This window comes from Elgaria multicarinata, chromosome 1 (assembly GCF_023053635.1).
Source record: "Elgaria multicarinata webbii isolate HBS135686 ecotype San Diego chromosome 1, rElgMul1.1.pri, whole genome shotgun sequence".
Lineage (NCBI taxonomy): Eukaryota > Metazoa > Chordata > Lepidosauria > Squamata > Anguidae > Elgaria > Elgaria multicarinata.
In genome coordinates, this window is record NC_086171.1 from 34,391,022 (window position 1) to 34,416,162 (window position 25,141).

At 40.2% G+C, this 25,141-nt stretch overlaps 1 protein-coding gene across 1 annotated transcript in view; it reads left to right on the plus strand.

The window, feature by feature from the left end:
- The first annotated feature begins 15,907 nt into the window (after positions 1-15,907).
- The window catches only part of NCAPG2 (non-SMC condensin II complex subunit G2), a 35,133-nt gene continuing 25,899 nt past the window's right edge, over positions 15,908-25,141 (plus strand). The window contains exons 1-8 of the mRNA XM_063125874.1: positions 15,908-16,006; positions 16,751-16,939; positions 18,514-18,628; positions 19,517-19,677; positions 20,047-20,181; positions 20,824-20,918; positions 22,126-22,195; positions 23,871-23,957. Coding sequence (XP_062981944.1) covers positions 15,929-16,006; positions 16,751-16,939; positions 18,514-18,628; positions 19,517-19,677; positions 20,047-20,181; positions 20,824-20,918; positions 22,126-22,195; positions 23,871-23,957 — 930 coding nt within the window. The 5' untranslated portion in view covers positions 15,908-15,928. The remainder of the gene's footprint in view (positions 16,007-16,750; positions 16,940-18,513; positions 18,629-19,516; positions 19,678-20,046; positions 20,182-20,823; positions 20,919-22,125; positions 22,196-23,870; positions 23,958-25,141) is intronic.

The following is a 25,141-nucleotide window of genomic DNA, read 5'->3' on the forward strand; positions in this document are numbered from 1 at the left end:
GTGTTTGTTTGGAGTGAGTGATGCTGAGTGTGTCTGTGCGTGTGTGAGTTGGGGGGGTGATTTGGAGGTGATATTCCTATTAAATAATGCATTTCAGACCCATAGACGTTCCTTTCCGATTTGTTTGCTACAATTGGCATGACGTATTTCTTGCACTTTAAAATAAATTTAACAGTTTCAAGTTTTGTGCTTCTTATTTTTTCCAGGAAACATATGTTCTTAAAAATCAAAGTTGGCATTTTTTTTTGTGGTGGTGGGGTGAAAGTAGCTCACCTTGCCTAGGGTGCAAAATAGTCTGGCACCGGCCCTGCCTGTATGCTACATTCAGCATCTAAGGCCTTCCTCAAAGTGTCTTCTCTGAGCAAGGATTAGAGGGTGACATCAAGGGAGAGGGCCTTCTCAGTGTGGCCCCCCAATTATGGCATGAACTCCCCAACAAGGCCCACCTGGTGCCAACATTGTTATCTTTTCAGCACCAGGTTAAAGCTGCCCTGTTCTCTCAGGCATTTGGCATCATATAGTGAGTTTTTAATCAGCTCCTGAATTGTCTTTAGTTGATGATTTAAAATTGTTTTTAGATATATGTTGTCTCTGTGTGCTATATGTTTTTATGTAAATGTTTTTGTACTTTGTATTTTATTGTTTTTTAATTTTTGTGCACCACCAGAGAACTTCAGCTATGCAATATAGAAATATAATAATTAGATGAAATGTTTAAACATGCATAGGATTGCGTCTTTAGTTATTGATAAGATCTGGAAGTTGTAGGACTTTTTTCTGTCTAAACATGCATGGGATGGTGCCTTTTGTCATTGGTGAGATCTATCCTTGATAAACTTATCTCTAGCCCTTTAAAAGAAATTATTTTACATAAGAATAAAATTACATGCACTGTGGCTTTTACAGAGGAGTGAAGCTCATCCATTAGAGATAACCTATGTGACTTCAGAGGATATCATGTTTGTTTGTTTGTTTTAAAACATGTTTCATACGGAGGGTTCCAGCAAATTCTGTTCTAAAAAAAGAGCAACATCACCCTCTTGGCCAATAGCAAAGCATTGTCTTACAACATCTGATTTTGTACTTTGTATGCATTGCATTTATGCTTCGTTTTAAGCTCCTATAATGGCACAAAAACGTCTAATCTTGGGACAAGGGTTTTTATGCATAGTCTCTAATGGAGAGATTTCTCTGTCTCCCACACAATGCTTGAGTAGCACTAGATGGTGCTGCAGATTCTGGTGAATGGCTGCTCTTCCCATTCACTTCACTTTGGGCAGCATTCATGGATAAAAGCTTTCTGATATCTAATTTGAGCCATGTACGTAATGTGCATGTGACCTCTACTGCCTACACTGAATCTGAAGGAATTTATTTTGCCCTACAGAAGATACGAGCTTAAAAGAGGGTCACATTTTCCAGCTATTACTGCACAGCAAAAAATGGATGCAGACAGAATTCTTACAAATAAGATGCTATGATTACTAGCTGTGGATAGAGCTTTTTCTATCATTGTAAACACCCTTGCCTGTACATTTAGACCTAGATGTGCATTCAAGCTACATAACACTGGGAATCCACACCGATTAACATTTATAATTTCCAGCAGGAGAAATTATCTTTTCAAAAATACAGAGAGTATACTGCCTGTATTTTCAAACAACAACTATAATTATTGCAAGACCTTTACAAAGGGGTGGGAGAATATAAGGCAGGCTATGTGCGTGATGGAAATTAGACCATGAACCAGAAGGAGCAGCTGCCACTTTCCTAAAATTACAATTTGGTGGAAAAATGGGAAGGTCAGGTATGCATGTAGGCAAGACGCGCACACGCGCAAAGAGATGCACCAGTCACAGATGTCTTTCTTCAACCTCATTCAAAGTAAACACCATCTGATGCAAGCTGGGTGGGCTTGGATCATGCATTCATCTGTTGCTCATCCTCTTAGGCTTCAATTGGACCAAAACGCTGAGGTTCTTATAAACCCTCTTCCAGCACGCCCTGTCTTTCTACTTTCTTGCCATGTTTTGTGTCATTACCTAGGAAGGAACAATTAAGATAGCCTTTGATGATGGGAGTATAGTTGTCAAACATTCGTGCCTATCGGAGGATTGGCTGTAAAAATAAAGAAAAGAGACTCGTGATATCTGGTCTAGCTGTTGCATGTTCTCTTGAAACCGGTACTTGGATTCAATTGCAGGCCATGCACTGGTGCAGCAACTTGTTCTATTGCATAATTTAAAGTTTAAACCTTGTTGAGCCATGCAAGGTGCATATTGGGGGGATCGGGTGGGGAGGTGTCAAACTTTTTACAGTCCCATTACCTTCAGGAGGCTGATGCTGAAATCTCAAGAACACTGGCCACAAAGTTGTAAATGCATTTGTAAAATAAATATATTGGCCAGAAGACTGGCGATCTTGCCATAAGTGTACCTTATTGTAGGGTGACCATATGGAAAGGAGGACAAGGCTCCTCTATCTTTAACAATTATATAGAAAAGGGAATTTCATCAGGTGTCATTTGTATGCATGCAGTTCCTGGTGAAATTCCCTCTTCATCACAACAAATAAATCTGCAGAAGCTATACTAGAGTGACCAGATACAAAAGAGGGCAGGGCTCCTGCAGCTTTAACTGTTGTGATGAAGAGGGGATTTCACCAGGTGCTGCATGCATACAAATGACATCTGCTGAAATTCCCTTTTCAATGCAACTGTTAAAGATACAGGAGCCCTGTATTTCTTTCCATATGGTCATCCTACTATGTTATGAATATGCCATAAGGCAATGTATAATAAATCAGGAGCAGTGGCCAGTCTTCCCTGCTGCTTACCAAGTACAACACAGTGCTTTAGAATCTGCAGGGCACATTATTCTAAAACCTATCTATAGGATCAAGCTCTAATAGCAGAGATACACCATAATTCACCCAGCACATTAAATAGGGGTATTCCTCCGCCTTGGTTCTTCTAACATAGAAGATGTTTGCACTGATAGCATTGACATAAGAATAAAATTAATAATTCAACAGTACCAAGTTGTTTTATTGTACAATAATTGCTCTGTTTAGCCATTTGAAATGTCACTTAAAAATCCTCCTTGTAATTTTTATTATAGTCAGTGGAACAAAATTACTCTGCAACATTAGAAACAAAGAAATGAAACTAGGCAGTTATTTCTAAATTACTCCTAGTGGAGAAGGCTCCTGACAGGTTTTCTCTGGGAAGAGCTGATCTTTGTAGTGGGAGCAGTCCTGTGATAGAAAAGCTTCTGCCCACCCTGCACATCATTGTCTGCCAGCCTAAGACATTTTTCTGCCTAAGGCTGACCAGCAAATGTGCATACACACACACACACACACACACACACACACCATTCACAAGGCAGGTCGAGTTATTTTGGCACCCGAGGCAGAAAATCACCATCCCTGGCAATACAAATACAGAGATAAATAACTTTAATGACATCTAAAATCAGCTGCCTGAGGGACCTGCCTCATTTTGCCTAATGGTAGGGCCAGCCATGGACTTGAAGATAATTTGATAAGTTTAATTTTTTATTTAATTATTTAGAGAATACACGATCAATGTGCCTAGCCTTTCTAAATTGAGAATCTTTGTGTCTAGAATCTCAACACAAAAGTTAGACATAAGTATCAGAGGTAACATGTGTATGAAATAGAGGGGATACCATATTGTTTCAGGTGACCATATGGAAAAGGAGGACAAGGCTCCTCTACGTTTAACAATTGTATAGAAAAGGGAATTTCAGTCGGTGTCATTTGTATGCATGCAGCACCTGGTGAAATTCCCTCTTCATCACAACAGATAAAGCTGTAGGAGCTATACTAGAGTAAACTGATACAAAAAAGGGCAGGGCTCCTGAAGCTTTAACTATCATGATGAAGAGGGGATTTCACCAGGTGCTGCATGCATACAAATGACACCTGCTGAAATTCCCTTTTCTATACAACTGTTAAGGATACAGGAGCCCTGTCCTCCTTTTCATATGGTCACCGTAATATTGTTTCCATAGGAAACAAGTTGCCTGGTTAGATAGGGAAGATTTCAGTTAGGGCAACTGTCTTTATAGATGCATTAGTTACTTCAAATCCTTCCCCCTCAGCCCCTCTGGCCTAACTGGAGTTAGAGAAATGCTCAATTGCTGGGTTTGTGCATTGGGGGAGAAGTTAGCTATCCTGGAGATTTAAAAAATTAACACACATACCTCCAAGTAAAGGTGTCTGTAAGAGCCTGCTGATTTCCTAACAGTAAAACAAACAAAAATCCCATTAACAACATCTGAATGATTACACTAGTTAAGAAGTACAAAGTTGGAAAATACACAACCTCGGAAAACATTTTTTTAAAGTTCACAAAATTGTGTCAGCATGACGATGGGGTTTGTTGCTTTTACTAATGACATTAGAGACAATAGTTTCCTGGAACATAAAACTGCATTCTACAAAGAAATCAGATGAATATGCTGAAAAAATAATTGCATTTTTTCAGGTACAAACAGTGGTGCTGTAGTACACATTACCATGTAAAGAGGGGATTCTTCCGCCTGTAAGACCATTAAGCCCATAGTCCAAAATTAAGTCCAGAATTATCTAACTGCACCACTAGGTAAATACAGTAATAGCATATTAAGTGAGAATTTGGAAAATTGCAGTATCCTGCAACAAAGGTGCAATCACAAGGGAATTTGTCTGTATAACAACTAGTCATGTGTAAAGGCCTTGAAACCTCTGAGCTGGCCATATTATATGTGAAAGAGAGAATCAAGTGCTTATCTTTTACTTTCCCAGATAGGCTTGGCTACCTGTTGGGGCTCCAAAGGTGTTTGTGGAAGAGGGGCATCAATTTATTGCCTGTGCCTTCTGTAACTTTGTCAAGTGGGACAGATGTCCCATTTGCCAAAGTGAGAAGGAAAGGAAAGCCCCTTATAGGAACTAGCGGATTTTCCAAGTGATCCAGCAATTTTATATAATCCCTCTCACGGCATGTGTGTTCGGTCTTTTCTTTAGTTGCTTTTAAATGAGCCTTTAAGAACTCCTTATTACAATCTGCTTTTAATTGCTGATGCTGACCTAAAGTTTTAAAAGTTATTTGATTTTTGCTGGGCTGGCTTGGGATATTTTTAAAGCTACGGTAAGTATTTAATCATGGAACACTCTCTCCAGTAAAGTTCACCTGGCACCAATATTATCATCCTTTCAGTACCAGGTCAGAACTTTCCTCTATTCCCAGGCATTTGACAGCATATGCTGGGAGATCCAGGTTCTAGTCACTACTCAGCTATCAAGCTCACCAGGTTGGTCCAGTCATGGACTCTCAGCCTAATCTACCTCACAGGGTAGCTGTGAGGATAAAATAGAGAGGAGGAGGTTTATGAAAGCTGCCTTGGGTTCCTTAGAGAAAGAAAAAGGCAAGATATAAATGTAATAATAAATAAATAAGATAAAGTTTTAAGTGATCTTGGGATTTCGGTTGTTTTTTTAAAAAATGTATCTATATTAGTATGGCTATTTTTTTAATTACATTTTTATACCACCCAATAGCTGAAGCTCTCTGGGCAGTTCACAAGAATTATTTGGGTAGTTATATTGTAAGCTGATTTGTGGAGGCCCTTTCCCCCGGGATAGCAGGATATAAAATAAATAACAAGAAATAGAAATGGATAAAAAGTTTAAAGAAAATAAACATTAAGAAAGTTTCCACAGTGGATATAAAGTAAACTTTACTGTAGTATAAATAGCTATTCCTGAATGGACTCCTCACAATCTGAGTGTTTATAAAAACAGAGGCTCATGTCAAAATAACTATTCCTGAATAGGCACAAAGAGTATATAGTCAAAAGGGTCTGCCAGCTATCTATTGTATAATGTCACAGTCTAGGAATATTTTACTTGTATTATTGTTGATAACAGTGGTGAATAATATCCAAAATTACACTGCCTTGCCTGAGGCATTCTAGGCTACTTGACAGCTAGGAAGAGGGCTCACTTAACAGGGAGAAAATGAGAGATTGTCTGGTGAAAGGACAGCATGGAAGCTAACCAGCATTTGCTGTTGCTCAGCAACATTGTGCGGAAGAGCCTCTTTTCAAAGCTGCTTTAACTAGATTTGACAGCAGAATGATAATAAGTAGCAGATTAATATAAAAGGTATAGATTATTCCAAACTGACGTGTAGACATGTCAAAATGGAGGTGTGCAATTTAGGTACTGCTGAAAAAGGGCACCCTATGAAAACTGACAATTGGGTGGTAGGCTCATTATTACTTGCACAAAGCAATTCTTAGCGGAATCACAAAGCCCTACATCCCTTCATTTTGGTTTTCTGGCATATCGCTTCAGATCTGATCTTTGTTATTATTCAGCCTGCTGTGATTTCCATGTCAGGTTTCAGTTGAGTAAGGTGGGGAGGGGGAGGGAAAAGCCCCCTGTATTTGATATGCTATGTCATATCAAATTTTAGAGAGAACTGTATTTCAGTTAATTTACGAGATGGGTATCTTTTAGAGTTGAAACAATAAATTTATAAAAGAAGAGTCTCTTGGCACCTTAAAGACTAACACACTTATTTTGTGACTAGTTGAAGTGCACTCTATTTCATAAATGCTTTTGGCCTAAATGGCTTGGGGCCAGGTTATCTGAAGTAATGCCTCCTCCCATATGTACTTGCTTGGATCCCAAGATCATCTTCTGGGGTACTTCTCCAAGAGCCTCTGCCAAAGGAAGTGAGGGGGTGCCTAGCAGGAAAAGGGCCTTCTCAGCTGTGGCACCCCAGCTGTGAATGAGCTCCCTAGAGAGGTTCGCCTGGCAGCTATGTTACACTCTTTTTGACACCAGGTGAAGATCTTTTTTATTTCCCCAGTATTTTAACATTTTACCATTCTATTCTTTTAACTTGCTGTTTTCAAATCTCTGCATTGCTGCTCAGCTTTATTCTGGTTCTATTTTTTTCATTGTTGTTTACACTTTATACCTAAGTGGTATTTTATGGTTTTAACTTTTATGAAACAGCCCAGAGAGTTTTGGCTATTGGGCAGCATAGAAATACAGTAAATAACTAATTGATAAAGTTTTAGTTACGGTACCACAAGGTTGTTATTGCTTGTTGTTGTTGTTTTGGATACAATAGATTGGCACCATTACTCCTCGGAATTATTGATAGATTTCTGCAATTTGAACCCTGATGTTGCTTGCAAATGGAAGCTCTAGCCATTTTTATTTATCTATTAATATACTTTTAAGCCATCCAATAACCCATAATACACTAAAACATAATACAGTTACTAGGAATAAAAATAGCACATAATAAAACCAAGATAAAATCAGCAGATAAAACCAAAGTAAGCCAATGTAACTTTGGGGTATAATCCCATCTTGCAAGTGTTAAGATTTAATTCTCCCATACAGGCCTCTTCTTGTTCAAACTGGCTGTACCTCAAAACTGCTGCTTGGCAGAAAATATTGTAACCAATGACAGATCCAGTTCTAGAATTTTCGGGGAGTGAATTTGCTAGTCTTCCATTGTAAAACAGATGAAATCAAGATTATTATAATTATTATTATTATTATTATTATTATTAATTTATTAATTTATATAGCACCATCAATGTACGTGGTGCTGTACAGAGTAAAACAGTAAATAGCGAGACCCTACAGCATAGGCTTACATTCTAATAAAATCATAATAAAACAATAAGGAGGGGAAGAGAATGCAAACAGGCACAGGGTAGGGTAAACAGGCACTGGGTAGGGTAAAACTAACAGTATAAAGTCAGAACAAAATCCAGTTTTAAAAGCTTTAGGAAAAAGATAAGTTTTTAGCTGAGCTTTGAAAGCTGTGGTTGAACTTGTAGTTCTCAAATGTTCTGGAAGAGCGTTCCAGGCGTAAGGGGCAGCAGAAGAAAATGGACGAAGCCGAGCAAGGGAAGTAGAGACCCTTGGGCAGGCGAGAAACATGGCATCAGAGGAGTGAAGAGCACGAGCGGGGCAATAGTGTGAGATGAGAGAGGAGAGAGAGGAAGGAGCTAGACAGTGAAAAGCTTTGTAGGTCAACAGGAGAAGTTTATATTGGATTCTGAAGTGAATTGGAAGCCAATGAAGAGATTTCAGAAATGGAGTTACATGGTCAGAGCGGCGAGCCAAGAAGATGATCTTAGTAGCAGAGTGGTGAACAGAAACCAACGGACTGATGTGAGAAGAAGGAAGGCCAGAGAGAAGAAGGTTGCAGTAGTCCAGCCGAGAAATAACCAATGCATGAACAAGATAAGAGTTAAATGGCAGAGCCCCCCCCCCCCAATCCATAGTTGGCTCATACCTTTATTAGAACCAACCAAAACTTCACAAAAGTGTGCAACCTTACAAGTTTATAAACCTTCCACACTTTTGTGGAATTTTGGTTCATCCTAATATTTATTTTATTTATTTATTACATTTTTATACCTCCCAATAGCCGAAGCTCTCTGGGCGGTTCACAAAAATTAAAACCACAAAAAACATCCAACAGGTTAAAAACACAATTACGAAATACAGTATAAAAAGCGCAACCGATAAAACCACACAGCAAAGTTGATTATAAGATTAAAATACAGAATTAAAACAGTAAAATTTAAATTTAAGTTAAAATTAAGTGTTAAAATACTGAGTGAATAAAAAGGTCTTCAGCTGGCGACGAAAGCAGTACAGTGTAGGCGCCAGGCGGACCTCTCTGGGGAGCTCGTTCCACAACCGGGGTGCCACAGCGGAGAAAGCCCTATAAAAGTATTGTCTAGCTATGCTCCCCCGCCCTGGACACGGAGCATGGCTATCCTTGGCTTGTTTTAAACAACATGAAGAGATCCTTTTTAAGAAAGAGAACCCGGATGGGAAAGATAAACTGCTAGCTGGTTACATCCCCACAAACACAATCCATGGGTGCAACAGAAACAATTATTATTATTATTATTATTATTATTATTATTATTTATTTATTTATATAGCACCATCAATGTACATGGTGCTGTACAGAGTAAAACAGTAAATAGCAAGACCCTGCTGCATAGGCTTACAATCTAATAAAATCATAGTAAAACAATAAGGAGGGGAAGAGAATGCAAACAGGTACAGGGTAGGGTAAGCAGGCACAGGGTAGGGAAAAACTAACAGTAGAAAGTAACAGTAGAAACAAGAAAATTATTTTTTTTGGGGTGCAATTCTATGCAGAAAAAAAGATTGCCCCTTTTTAGCCAGAAAACCCCCCACAACTTGGAATTGTAGGACGTTTTACTGTTTAAAAATGCACTCTACAATGCGTGGAGGGGAGGAAAAGGAAAAACGGCGACGCATTATCCCTGTGGTCTAAATAGAGCTTTAGAGCAAGCAAGTTACTATATAGCTCAATAAACAGATTTGAAACGCTATTTTAGTTATTTTCAGCATCCTTGGAGGCTAAAAGCATCTTTGGTTTAACTGCCAGGTCCAATCGTTCCTCAAAAAGTCTTACCACTGGGTGATGCTGAGAGTGGCAAGACTTTTTTCTGTCTAAGCTTGCATAGCACCGCCTCCTTCCTTTAAGGGGCAAAGCGGCCCTTGCAGGGAGAACCGAAACATGAAGCGCAAACAGGGCAAGCGGGCGAGCCTTCGGCTTCTACCAGAAGCTGAAGTGCGCATGCGCGCCAGCAGACCGGAAAAAAAACATCCCTGCTCTTCCTCCCTCCCCTCGAGCTCCTTCGCACGGAGTCGTGCGTCAAGTCAGCCAGTCGTCAACCAACGAGCGTGCGCATGCTCGGTGCGTGTATTGGGAGGACGGTAATCGTTTAGCGGCGCCGGCCGCGGGAGAATTCGAATCGTGCTGTGAGAGCGCCAAATGGAATAGATGTGAGTGCGGGCGGTGAGGGAAGATGTCGGGATGTGGGACCAATGTGAAATCTGAATTACTGTCTGATCACTTAGATGGGTCCAAGGAAGGGGCTGTGAATGTTCTGGCCCTACAAAGGGGGGCGGGGGGAAGGGTCGAGTCTGTTTCAGCTGCTTGTGGGGGTCTGAAGCTGGTGAACTTATTCTTATTACTTCTGCCTTGTAAACCCACAAACGCTGCCAACTTGCAAAGAAATGTTACTCGCTAGAGAGGAGTTTGCAAGGGAGGGTTGCGGGGAGCTCTAGTCCTTCTCCAACAGCCCGCTGCATTTTCTAATTAAGGCAAAGAGGAGAGGGGCGGTCCTTCCTTCCAGGGCCAGCCTGCTGACTAGCCTGTGGCTACTAGGCTAGTGCTTAAATATAGACCTACTTTACATTGTCATTTTGTCCTTCTCCAAGTATTTAAGGCAGTATATATGGTGACAGCAACCCCCCCCTCGTTGTATATCCTGACAACAACCCTGTGAGGTAGCAAAAACAACAAAGACCAAGGCTGGCATCAAGGGTGGGCATGATCAGGCACTTGCTAAGGGTCCATCCCCCAACAAGAGACTTCTCTTCACCTTTGCAACCCACAGGTTCACCTGCCTCTTGCTCTAGTTGGACTTGAGGGGTGGGGTTGGACTTGATGGCCTTATAGGCCCCTTCCAACTCTACTATTCTATGATTCCAGCACACTCAGGTCCTCTGGGAAGAATCCACTTCAGCTAGCAATAACTAGATTAACAGCTGTTACCCAGAGGACCTTTTCTTCCGCTGCTCCCAGACTGTGGAATGGCCTGCTGGAGGAGATTCGTCAACTTGACAGTCTTTTAGAATTTAAAAAAGCAATAAAGACTGATCTATTCTGGCAGGCCTATCCAGTGAAATTTTAGAATGTTTTCAGGATGTTTTAATCATGAATGGTATATTTTAATCCGTTTTAATGTGTATTTTATATCATGTCTTTATACTGTTTGTTTTATACTTTGAATTGTTTTAGTTTTTGTGAACCACCCAGGGAGCTTTGGCTATTGGGCAGTATAAAAATGCAATAAATAATAATAATAATAATAATTATAATTCTAGTCCTGACAGTGATGGTGCTGAGAAGGAGGAGAAGTAGAGGCCACTGCCTTCTTGCTCACTGGCTCTCTGCTTGGCAAGCAAGCAATTGATAGTAGTGATGAGGAAGAGGATGAGTAGCTAGTGTCAATGGTGGGGTAAAGGTAGACTCATTAAGAAAGGCCCCCATTAAGGTTGCCTTTCTCAAAGGAAGTGAGGCAGGTGGCTACTAGGAGGAGAGCTTTTTCTGCTGTGGCACCCTGGCTGTGGAACGAGCTCCCCAGAGAGGTTCAGCTGGCGCCTACACTGTATTCCTTCCGTCGCCGCTGAAGACCTTTTTATTTTCTTAGTATTTTAATACCTATTAACTTAAAACTTTGCTGTTTTAATTCCATATTTTAACCTATATCAATTTTTGCTGTGTGGTTTTATCCTGGTTGTGCTTTTTATATTGTATTTTGTATTTGTGTTTTTAGATTGTTGGTTGTTTTTATGCTCTTCATGATTTTAATTTTTGTGAACTGCCCAGAGAGCTTCTGCTATTGGGTGGTATAAAAATGTAATAAATAAGCCCACCCCCCTCAAATCTAGAGCCAGCACTGACAAAGAGGCTTATGTTAATTGATATACCTAATGTATTATCAGTAGGGTGTTTGTGTTATCAGCAACAACTGCACGTGAATAATAATGCGGTTGTCACTTTTTGCAATTGACTGTTTACAGTTATTTCCCTTGCTGCTACCATATAGAGTATCTAAACCTGAAACTCTTTGTCATACTTCACACATCTGAAAATGTTGGCTATAGGCCACAAAGGCTTATGCCAGGATAAATGTGTAAATCTTTAAGGTGCTGTAAGACTCTTTGTTTCCACCTAAGGTATTTTGTATATAGGCGCTATATAAATGAAAATAATAATAATAATAAAGCTGCAATAGACTAGCACAGCTATTTTCTGGAAACTATGAAGTAGATTACTCTGAGAGTGTCCGGTCCAAGGGCACCCTGTAAGCTTCATGGCTGAATGGGGGATATAAGTCCAGGTTTCCCCAGACCTATTCCAACACTCTTAATCACTACACTAAATATGTTTAATGAGTATGTGTGCAAAGAAATACTTGTTTTCTTGGCAGTTCTAATGGGGGAGAGGCTATATGGGATCATAATTTTTTTTATCACTTGCTCACATTGCCAAGTGTTTGTATATAACAACTAGAAAAGTTATTATGAACAAAGCCATCCATGTACTTTTTTTTTTTTGGGTGGGGGGAGGCACACTAGTATGAAAGAGCAAACTTACAGCAATTCAATTCCATCCTCTTCTTTTTAAAGATTTTTTTCAGTTTCTCTTTTTTAAAAAACATGCATTTAATAAATACTTGAATCATTTATTTATTGAAAAGATGTTAATAATAATAATAATAATAATAATAATAATAATAATAATACCCAACTCTCCCTCTGGATCGAGGTGGGGAACAACATGGATTACAAAATTCCATGTTATAAAATACACAAAATGGATTAAAACGTATGAAAACTAATACATTATTAAAATAATAGCCATCCAGACATCTTAAAATTTGACTGGGTAGGCCTGCTGGAAGAGATCAGTCTTTATTTAATAATAATATATTTATTTATTATTTATTTGATAATAAAAAGTTATTTTGATCAAGTGATGTTCAAGGTACTTTATAACAGATATAGACAGGCTCCACACCCACACAACCCAGCAGCCCTTAGGCCCCTGACTGATGGGTGGGGCTAGTGGCTCAGTTTTCACACAACAGCCGAGGCTTGCCATGAAACCCTGAGTTGTCATGAATGAGCAAGTGTGCCTGTCCCCGCCGTTCAATCACTCCTGCTTGGCTTCTCTTGCCAGTGGGAGCAGCTCAACAACCCAGAGATACTCTACAGCAACTGTAGATATCAGTCAGGTGCTTGTCCATCTCTCTGTGAAAGACAACCTAAGTCCAGGTGAGGATGTCACTCTGAATAACTCAGGGATGGAGTGTCTCTGGATGGTTTAACTGCTCCTCCTGGCAGGGAGAACCTATCAGCAGCGACCAGCTGCTGGTCATGACAGCCAAGGTGCGAACTGGGCCAGTGTGTGCTAACCTTTGGTTCTGCAGTCCCAGGGCAACTGGCAATTGGAACCAAGCTGGTCTGCTCCTTGCTGTGAGGTTCTTCCTGGGAGGAACAGGACAATACAGGAACATTCTGCCTTCAATTTCACAAATGCATGGTTGGGGAAGATATCTGCTTTGAATTATTTTTGGCACCTGGTGAATACTTTTTTTAAAAAAAATATCTCATGGTTTTTAGTTTTTAATGGGTTTTAAGATGTTCTGGCTTCTAAAATGTTACGACAGGTTTTTGTTGATTTTATTGATTTATCTCTGCTGTGCTGTTTTTATATTGTTATATTGTATTTTTAAAAATCATGTTTCTGTACTCTGCCCCAACAACTTTAATTATGGAGTAGCATAGAAATATTGTAAATAAATGAGGGTTTTTTAGTTCCTGGGGGCAATAAATGGGCACAGTAAGTGTGCTTTTACTACAAAGACTCAGCTGTTTTATAGAAATATTCTGCATGTTGTTGTTTTCTTCGTCATATCTTTTCTGAAAATTGAAGTAGTTGTGCAGGACAGTAAAGAGGTTAGAATGACCGCTAGCCATAATCAGAGAGCTATTTTCTGAATCGGTTGCAATAACCCCCTGGAAGTGTTATTTGTTCTGCCCTGTTGACATAGTAAACAGTCCATTTATTTATTTGAGCATGTACAAAACACAGTCCTGTTGAGAGACAGCACTCAAAGCAGTGTACAGGATGACCTAAAAGTGCCATTGTTGGCAAAAGCAACAATAAAAAATCCATTGTCGCCAATAAAAAGCCAGACAGCACAGCCAGGTGAACAATGATTCATAACAAAATTAAAAGATGAGCAGATTAAAATATCCATTTAGCTAGTGGGAAAACATCCTTTAGAAAGAAATAGGTTTTTATGTGTCACACCGAACGGCCATCAGTGTACGGGACAATTTCACTAAAAAGTTCCAAAATGTGAGTGTAGCCAAATTCAAAAGACAATATAGTGTGGGGCTGGGGCAGGGGGCTAGTGAGGCCAGGGATGATGCCTTGGGAGTCTCATGTTTTTAATACAAATGGTATGCTAGGTGCAGGCAAGGGTAACTGAAATGATCAAAGGGCTAGAGCAACTCCCCTCTGAGTGATTGTTTAGCTTAAACAGCTGGGATTGTTTAGCTTGGAAAAAAGGAGAGTAAAGGGAGACATGGTAGAGGTGTACAAAATTATGCATGGTGTGGAATGTGTGGATAGGGAGACATATTTCTCGCTCTCTCATAGTAACAGAACCCAGGGTCATCCCATGAAGCTGACTGTTGGGAGATTCAGGACAAATAAAAGGAATAAAAGGTGCATAGTTAAACTATGGAATTTACCACAAGATGTGGTAATGGCCGCTAATTTAGATGGCTTTAAAAAGCAGTTAGGCAAATTCCTGGAGGCGAAGGTATCAATGGCTACTAGTCCTGATAGCTATATGCTACCTCCAGTATCAGAGTCAGTATGCCTACTAGTTGCTGGGGAATATGGGTGGGACGAAGCAGTTACACTCATGTCTTGCTTGTGGGTTTCCCATTGACCACTGGTTGGCCACTGTGTGGGCAGAATGCTGGACTAGACGGACCCTTGGGGCATGTCTAGACTGGACTTTTATCCTGGCGTTGTCCCTAGGTCATCCCTGTGCGTCCAAATGACGCACAGGGGATACCAGGGACAACCCCTCCATTTCTCCCGGATAACTGGTTCCCCAATTATCCCAATTTTTCCCGCAGCCCTGGGACTGTCCCGAGACTGAGGGAGGTGTGGGAGCCTGTCCCGTCTGGTGCCCGCTTACTTGCAAGTAAGCACAGCACCAGAAACAGGCACAGAGCCACGCAGCTCAGTGCCCATCAGGGGAGGGATGGCAACAATTTTGCGACACCTGGGTTGGCAGGGAGAGAGTTTTGGGGCCAGTTTCAGGGGGGAAGTTTTTTTCCTTTCTTTTACTTTTTGTTGGAGCAGAGCCTCGCTCTTGCGCAACTGGCCCTGCTGCTTCAACAAAAATATGGCGGACGTGACTTCCTGCTTCCTCCCCAGATGTCGCATGACACGTGTGAATCCAGGGGGAGAATCTTGCGATCAGTATATCATGAGATCCTCCCTCCCTAGGTGTAGGCATGCCCTTGGTCTGATCAAGCATGACTCTTCTTAGATTCTTATGTGCTATTCTAGGAAGCTAATTCATAAGAGAGACTTGGGATGTGAGGATTCTTTGAATGTATATAACGTGGGCTGATTCTAAGAAAAGCGGTTTATTAGAAGAGGGTTCTTCTGTGGGTTTATAAAGCTGTTTTCAGGACTTACAGGGGAAAAAGAGTTGCAATCTTCGCCACATTTCCTGAAGGTAAATCCTATTTGTATGTGAGTTGTTAAAAAGGAGTATTTGAGCTGCTAATTTTAAATAAAATAAATTATTGGATGTGGATGGAGATAAGGATGTGGTTAGGGAATGTGCATAAGAACACAAGAAGCCTGATCTTAGTTCAGCATAGGGTTGTGGCCATATACTTTGTCATGGACTGATGTAGCTGAAAGTTGATATGGGCTGATGAAAAATTATGGCTGCTATGGGCTGAGGCAACTGAATAGAATCAGTGTCTATTCTGAACTACTAGTTATTTACTAAAGGAATTTCCAGACATATTTTATTTTACCGTGAAGCACAATTCCACACCTGCGTGGTGAAACTTATTTTTGAAATATCGATCTCGCAATCTGGTCTACATCAGTGCTACTATAAAGTTAAAGTTTAGCTGTCTGAATTGCTATTATATCATTAAACTGGATTTTCTGTTTCAATGCTTTTCCCTTAGACATTTATGAATTACAAATTAATACAACATGACAAAACGTGAGGCTTTCCTACAGGCTGTTTTTAATGGTGCCATCGAAGAGTTCTTGCATTTTATCCAGCTTCATGTAAGTAAATGTGACAAATCTATTTGTGCCAGGGGTGAAGTAAGAGATGGGTGGGGGTTCAAAACAGGTTGCACTTTTATTGAATAACCAGCTTCCAACTGTTTGTGTTAAGAGAGCAGAGACTATAGTATGGTAGTGCATGGAATATGCTGGGTAGCCCAGTGCCCTGCCTGCCACCTGGGTAAACTATTGGATGATGAACAGTGTAAGATACAGCACCTTTCAAGTTGCTGCTTGCTGTTTGAGGGTGTGACTGTTATGTATCCCTGTTGTAGGACAGTTTCGGTGCCTAACATGCTTGAGAGCTCTTAAGATGCTCCCATTGGATTGTCCCATTGTGCCCAACCTTTTATCTCCTCTAAGGTCCAAGTTTTTGCTTAAAGCCAAAGCACCAGTAGTTACCCACTCACAGAACAAGATTAATTATGGGGGGGGGCAGGTAAAAAACAACAACACCCAGGCCATCACAGTTAGGCAAGCAATATGGCAAAACTCCTTCCTGACCTCATCCACAGGCAGTTAATGGAAGTTGCTCCGGATAATCAAGGATACGTGGGTGTTCAGTGCGGCTGGTGGAGCTGTGATCATATTGCTTCCCCTGCTTTTCCTTGGGTAGAAATATTTATTGACTCTTCGTTTGATAACTGGTGGCATGTTAAAGGAATAACTTATCTGACTGCAGTATGACATGAAATATGAAACATTATGTTCAGTGACAAATGGTTGTTTTTGATCATTTTACAGGAAGATGCAGCTGATTCATTTGATCTGAATGAGCTGCTTCAAGAATTATCAAGGAAACAGAAAGAAGCATTATGGGAGAAGTTGAAGCACTTGTTAGCGCAGGTTTTGATAGAAGATCCAGTAGAAGAATGGCAGAGAGTTAGAGAAGAATGTGATGATGACATGGAAACTGAGAGAGCTGCTAAAAGGGTAATTCTTTATTTCAGGTTAAATACTATGTTCTTATGTGCTATCACCCCAACTAGTAAGTTAATATCTCATTTTCTGTTCTGGAGTATATTTTATTTTTTAAAAGCATTTAAAAATCTGTTATGTCCACTTCGTTCATTGTTGTGGTTGTCCCTTCAACTAGGAAACCTCGCATATACATTTCTTCTGTGTTTGTTTCATTTATATCCTTCACGTTCTGATTCAAAGTGGCTTACATGGGGTTTCCAGGCAATCTCTTCCTGACTGCTCTGAGACCTGCTTTGCTTTAATACCACACCAGTAGCATGTACCCTTAGACTGTTTCCTGTGCTTGGTTCCTAAAAGGTCCCTGCTGTGAGGTTGTAGAGCAGGGATCCCCAGTGGCCTGGTTCAGACAACACGCTAAATCATGCTGCTTAACCACAAAATGGTTAATGGAATGCATTGACCTTAATGCACTCCATTAACCATTTTGTGGTTAAGCAGCATGGTTTAGTGTGTTGTCTGAACCAGGCTAGTGTGTTCCTCGCTTCCCATAGTATTCCCCGTTCTTTCTGTCCTCTCCAGTTCCATTTGCCCACTAAACTCCATCTGCCACTTCACTGCCTAGCAATGTCTCCTATCCTTTCAGTCCCTCTTTCTGCCTCCCATCTTTGATTACTATCTTCTTTCTCTGTGCCCTTTCTTCCTTTTATGTCTCTTTCTCTTTCTGAAATTTTTATGTCTCTTTCTCTTTCTGAAAATCTCTCCCACTTTGCTTCCCCCACCTGCCTCTTCTCTTCCTTCCCTTCCATATAACCATTTCTCTGTCTCACACATTCCCGACCCCTCTCAACCACATTTTATGTGGTTGATTATCACATACAAACTCTTGGAACTAGGTAGGACGTATCATTACTTCTTAGCTTTATTCCCATACTTTTAAAATGCAGTTAAGGAAGTAAGTACCATTAAGCTCAGTCTTAGCTACTTCTGAGTAAATGTGCATCAGACCATACGTATAAAGAACACTAACCTGGCTTTTATTAGTGGCCAAATAATGCTCTCATTATCTTTACATTTGCTCTTTTTAAAGGCAAATTTAGTTGCTTGGATTCGCTTTAGTTTCTCTGGTTCTCAGCTCATAATTCAGTAAAGAATATTAAATGTTCTTTGTTCAAGTTCTTCAATTGTAAATTTGTAGGCATGTACTTACGATTTTTTAACATGTGTTTAAATCTTATTTCACTGAAATGAATGGGATTTAAAAGTGCACAGCTCTGGTTAGGTCTTTCCCATAATGTATAGATAGGCCCTTACTGTCACAACAGTTTGAAAAGTGGGTCAGGACAATGGTATTGTACCATAATTGTAAACATTATTGCTTAATCGAAAAATGTGTTATGTGCATATGATGTGTTTGGGGTTGGGGTACACACTTAAAAGTCTTACAGCAAAGTGATTTATACCTAGATAATATTCAGCCAGTTCATGTTCTTCTACTGAAAACTTATTTTCTAGAGCTTTTGCTTTTTTGAATATTTAGCGTTTGTAGCTTCTACTTAATACCCTTGTAAAATATACCTCTCTTTCAGGAGCAAACTGCAGCTGTGATTCAAAGTGTGATAACTGTAGTTACTTCTTCCATATCTATAGTAGATGAAAACATAAACTTCAAAGATCTTTTAGAATGCGCTGTGATATTAAACGGTATGTATTTTGTGTGACACAGAATACTGGGATTTACTGGGGTTTTTTTATGATGTGTTGAACATTTTTTACACAAGCAGGTAAATATTTAAAGTAACAGGAATGCCACTTGAGAATGGAGGCAGTCTTGGCCCATGCAGAGTGCATTACGATATTCCGATCTCATGTCATTACTACATAAGTTCATCCTTTCCAGGTGGCATCGCAGTTACTGCCCCAGCCTAAGCTGGTAAAACACTTGTGGCCACCACTGCTGTCTGAGCTTCCCAGTTAGTGCTGCATCCAGGAGAACTTCCAGACTGCATATGTGGTTCTTCAGGGAGAAGTCCAACTCCATCTAAGTCCAACTGCAAACTTCAATCCAGAGTACTCAGTTGCCCCACCCACTTGTCTAAATTAAGTCTAAATTTAGCTTGCTCATTATCATCTACTTCAAAACGGTCTCCAAACACCAGTTGAAGAGTTCCATAGCCTCCCTGGGATGAGTAGATGAATATGAGAGATAGAACTGAATGTTATTTGCATACTGGGAACACCTACCTCACCAGAGGGATGCTCAAATGATTAGAAATATCCTAACTGCGTGTTGGGTAGCTCACTCATTCATCTTTGTCATATTGTGCATACATCCATATGATATCACACTTCAATGGCTCCTGGCTCTATTGTTATCTAAGAATAGAAATTCCAAAAATATCCTTATGGAGTTAGCACATTGAGACCGACACTAAACAATTTTCCAAAATTGTGTCAATCTGGAGTAGCAACATACAAGAAAACTGCTTTGATATAAGTTTCTAGAGGCACATTAAGATTCCTAACAGTCTCTCTTTGACACTGAAATATTGTTAGACTTGCAGTAAATAACTTCGTTCAATTTTGTCATAGGCATTATTTATGCATTGCCCGACTCTGAAAAATCTCTGTTGAAAGCCATCCAGTGCCTATGTGAACGGTGGTGGGAGAAGGGTCTTGAAGGAAAAGAAGAATTTGGGAAAACTGCTTTCATTATGCTTCTGAAAATCAATCTTGAGAAGAAAACCGTTGTGGTATGCCGTATCTTTTTAGCCATCTAAACAAGATTATATATCAATGTTTATTTAATTCTGAGCTATTTATTCAAGTTTGAACTAATTGATACTGTAAGCCCTAGTCATTATGTTTTATATCACATGACTTAAAGGGACCTTACTATTTTCTGTGGATAGATAAATCTGTGTAAAGACAGAATGTGGTGGGTTAGTATTGATTATACTGCACAGAGCTACACCAGAATAGCACCAAGAAACAAAATTATGCTACATTCACATGTATACGTTGATGATCAGAGTATTATTTCTATTTCTCTGTTGACTTTCTCAGCTTTATGTTCCTTGATTCAGAATCATAACAAGAATATAACTGTGTGTCTCCTTTAGGGGGCGAATATAATCCATCTATGGCATCTTCACCGGGCTTTACTGTGTTTTGATTATGACTTAGAGGAGAGTAATGAAGTGAAGGATTTGTTACTTCGCTGCTTTATGAGTGTCAGTCATATTAAAAAGGAAGAGGTAAGGCTACATTTTTAAATGTGTTTTTAATGATTTTTAAATCATTGGGTTACAAGTAGATACCTTAAAAATAACAACAAAAGGAACTTTAGAAGAATGAATGTGGGAGCAGATTGCTGAGCTGAGTTTTCTCACAAGTTAGGTATTCTGTTAGGAACCTGGGGAATGTGAGGTAGACTCACCTGTCTTCTACTCAGTTCTTTGAAGAAAATGGTTAAGAGACCTACTTGCTTTGTCTGGTGTTTGGAAGATTGTAATATCTGGATAATTAATGGGTCTACTAATTCTTGTGTTTAAGGCTTACTATGTGCTGTTTCTTTGAAATATTTGTTTTAATTATATGCTATGCTGCCTTGAGTGCAAGTTCTGCACTGCAGTTTCATTGACGTTTGCTCAGAAGCAAGGCCCACTTTGTTCAATGGGGCTTACTCCAAGGAAAGTGTGTATAGGATTGCAACCATAAACATATGAATACAGACCATATGAATGTTTATTTATTTATTTATTTATTTAAGTATTTTTATGCCGCCATTCAGCCAAAAAAGGCTCTCATGGCGGCTTACAAAAGTATTTCTTGACATACTTCTTGAATGTTGTAGTACTTAACTGAACATTATAATATATGTCCGACTTCTTTTACAGGGCAGAAGATTCCTGAGTTTTCTTTTCACATGGAATGTAAACTTCATCAAAATGATACACGGGACTGTTAAAAATCAATTGCAGTGTTTTCCTAGGTATGATTCACTTAAGGTGATTGCCACTTGATGTGTTCACACCAAACAATAAACCAGAATTCCAGAGAATTCTGGCTTATTGTTCATGAGTAAGCATGCTGCTGCTTTTTGTCTGATTGCACTCCCTTGGTTCCCCCTACCAGTGGGAACAGCTTTGGGAACCAGGAACTCCTCAGCCATTAAAAGCTTAGTGTTACATTTGAATCCGACTCCTGGCTTGCAGCTTTCAAACAATTCAGGAATCTAAGCCAGATTCAGACCCTGGCTTCAAGCCCTGGCTTGTAAGGGGGGTAACACACCAGAAGTCTCAGTTCAGATGTAATGTTAAGCTTTTTCTTCCTGGTGAGTTCCAGCTTACTAAAACTATTCTTCTCACTGGTGGAAGGAGTCAAGGTGGATCGATCGGGCAGCTGACACCAGCATGCTTGTGAATAATAAGACAGGATTCTTTGAAATTCTTGTTTATTGTTCTGCATGAATGTGGCCACTGTGTGTGATTTGTGGCCCTTGCTACTTCCTTAAGCTGTCATTTTGTTTCATGTTTATGTTCATGTTGCCCTGCAACCCCTGCAGTGGGACCACCAAATGATTAGAGGAAATTGTTCCAAGTCCTGAGATATTTGTTTCAGTTCTACCTGAAATGGCCGCCTCCACTTCCGTAGCAAGAAGGTTTCTGCTCCTCATGCCCATCCTGGCTAATTAAAATTAGAGCTAATTGAGTGAACGATGGAGGTGGTAAATCCCTTCTTACATGAAGGTATGGTCTCAAATTTCTTCTGTGAGAATCCCACCCCACCCCCAGCGCCCTCTAAAGAAACCATTGCTTGATCCAACGAGTCTTAATAACTGTGGAAGGATCTGCCTTGGCTGTGATTACCTCCCCACCCCCAAAAGAACTTAGGATCAAAGTCTTGAGTAGATTCGCAAAAGACAAAAATAAATTACTAATGGCTTAAATAATAATAAAAAATAGAGAACAAAGGTTGATTGCCTATTAGCCACAATAACTAAATACACTCTTCATGTTTATAGGCAGTAGACAACTGAAACTAGATTCTGAGGTTTAAACTAAATTGATTCTTCTGAACTGCAAAGTGCCAAAATGAATTTTAATTCTGTGGCCAAGACTGCAAAATGCCTGGACGGCTCTATAAGCTCATCTTAGTGAGTCTGTTTCCCAAGTCTGTCTCTTAATTTACTAACATAGGTCCTTGATGACACACATTGCTGAAGTTTATTTCAGAGCTTGGAAGAAAGCATCAGGGGAGTTATTGGAGGTATGTTGTTTCAAAGTTATTGGGTTTTTTCATTTCAAGATAGATTTAAAAATCAACTGTTTCAGCACTTTCAGTCTTCATAGGCATGCAAGTAGGGGCAATCAGATTGTGTACATATCACAGTTGAGGAGCTGGAGACTAGTGTGGCGAAAGGCTTCCTTTTCTAAAAAACGTAGGTGTAAAGATCAATCCCAAATAAATACCAACACGGATACTATTTCTTCTGCTGCTCCCAGACTGTGGAATGGCCTGCCAGAGGAGATTCATCAACTTCACGGTCTTTTAGCATTTAAGAAAGCAATAAAGACTGATCCCTTCCGGCCGGCCTACCCAGTGGAATTTTAGGATGCTTTTAAGGATGTCTTAACAATGTATACTGTGTTTTTAATCAGCATTTTATGTATTTTATACTTACTGTTCTTCTCTGCCTTGATCAAAATGGAGAGGCGGGTAAGAAATAATAATAATAGTAATAATAATATCATATAAAAATGGTGTGTGGGTGTTCTTCATACAAGTGGTCAAATAACTTTTCTTTGTGGGGAAACTGGCACTGATGATCTTCCCTAGATTATTGATGAGAAGAAACTGGCTGAAGTTTAGGATTTGGTCCCAGGCGGACCAAAGTTGGGTGGAGCTACTTCTGCAAGTAGCAGGGCAGCAGGATGTTGATCAATTATATTAAGCGGATTAGAGAAACTAACTTGTCCTGTTCAGTAGTTTTATGAGGTCCTGTTCAGTAGTTTGTTTTAAAATATTTAAATCCCACCTTTCCTCAAGGTAGCTCAAGGTGACTAGTGACAATTAAAATTTAAACAATATAACAATAAAATACTAAGATCAGAATTTAAAGATAGAAAAGTACAAGCAGCCATTACAAACAAGTTGACCAAAATGTTTAAAACAATTAACTGACAGAGTTGCTGAATCTCAGGCCCGTGGGCCAAACCCAGTCCACTGGAGTCATGAAACAAAGTCCTGTGAGGAGAGCCTGAAAGAACTGGGCATGTTTAGCCTGGAGAAGAGAAGATTGAGGGGAGACATGATAGCATTGTTTAAATACTTGAAAGGTTGTCACACAGAGGAGGGCCAGGATCTCTTCTCGATCCCCCCAGAGTGCAGGACTCGGAATAATGGGCTCAAGTTACAGGAAGCCAGTTTCTGTCTGGACATCAGGAAAAACCTCCTGACTGTTAGAGCAGTATGACAATGGAACCAATGACCTAGGGAGGTCATGGACTCACTAGAGACATTCAAGAGGCAGCTGGACAGCCATCTCTCAGGGATGCTTTAAGGTGGGTTCCTGCATTGAGCAAGGGGTTGGACTCGATGAACTGAAAGGGAAGATTTTAGCAACCTGGAGCAGAAGTCTAGGAAGAAGTTTCAGAGCCTGTGCTCAGTGACAGAAAAGGCCCTATTTGAAACCTATTTGCTATTTTTTAAAAACAAAGTAGGAAGGGTTGGGCACATTTCTGGGCAACCCAAAAAAGGTCTCCAAAGGACACTCTGGTGCCCACAGGCAACAACCACATGCTGTAAAGGATTTTGAATGTTGTCACTGGCACTCTGAATAAGGCCCAGAAACAAATTGGAAGCCGATACACTTGATTCCATAAGGGAATCACTTGCTTCAAATTTTGTATATTAACAGGAATGTGTATTGTTGTTATTTCAGGTTATTGAGCATAGCTGTATCCAGGATTTCATGCATCATGCAATTCATCTTCCCAGGAACTCCCCACTGCACCCCAAATTGCGAGAGGTGTGTTGCCCATCTTCTGCAGCAGTGGCTTTAATACTTTTTACTTACCGGGTACCCTTTCCCTGTTGACTTGTCTACTGAGAAATACCTTGCGGATTCACATGTTGTTCTGCTGCAATTTGAACTGGGTTTCCACTTCTGATTGGAAGCATGCTATGATTTGCTGTAAGCTGGGGTGGGGAACATTATTCAGCCTGAGGACCACACTCACTCCTTGGAAACCTTTTGGAGGCTGCAAGCCAGTGGTGGAGGTTTGAGACCAAATTGGGGTGGTTGGAGCTATCCCCATGCTTTCTTTCACACACCCCATATAGCCATTCAGTTCTTTCTTTTCCCCCGTTCTTCTCCCCCTCTCTTCCATTCCCTTTCTCTCTCTCTCTCTCTTTTCCCCACCTTCCTCAAACTGCACCTTGCTCCACCCCACCCCTGAGTGCAGCAATTAGACTTTCAAATCAACCTCAATTGTCACCAATGGAGGCTTTTTTAAAATCTAAGTACTGCACAAGGTAGACATTTTTTTCACGAGCTGGTTGAAGCACACGGAGGGAAAGTTTAGCTCCAATGTCTGCACCAGGGGGATGGATGGATGGATGGGGAGGCATCTAGTTTGTGGACCGGAGGTACCCATCCCTGCTGTACCCATAGTTGCTTGATTTGGGCATAACGGCAAACTGTAGTTACCAGGATCCAGGAACTGAGGGAAGGAGTTAAAGCACCTGATAGGAAGACGGAGCACCTAAGCCCAAAGCCTGTTCACAGTAGCCTTGACAATAATTTATATGTGGCATCTGAACAGGACAGGTATTGCTGAGATGGTAATATGAGAACTCCACATATGAGAGAAGTGAAGCTCACAAATGTGGTTAATACTAAGTAGGGATGTTTATTCAATTTGTTTATATGGGAAAAGGGGTACTTCCAACTAAGGGGTACTTCCAACTTTATAACTCTCAGCCAGTGTTAAGTGGCAAAATAGTACTGGCTGCAATCCAAATAGCTGTTTTATGTGCACCTAAGATTTGAGGAATTCCCAGGGGGGATTTTTAAACTTTTTAAATAGCAGAGCCCACTCTCCTAGCTGGTTTTGAAAGAACCCCCCTGTTGATGTGGCATGTGGAGAGGAGAGGTTGCTCCTCAAGAAACCCAAGGTCAAACTCTCCTTTGTCACACAGAATTAAATGTGT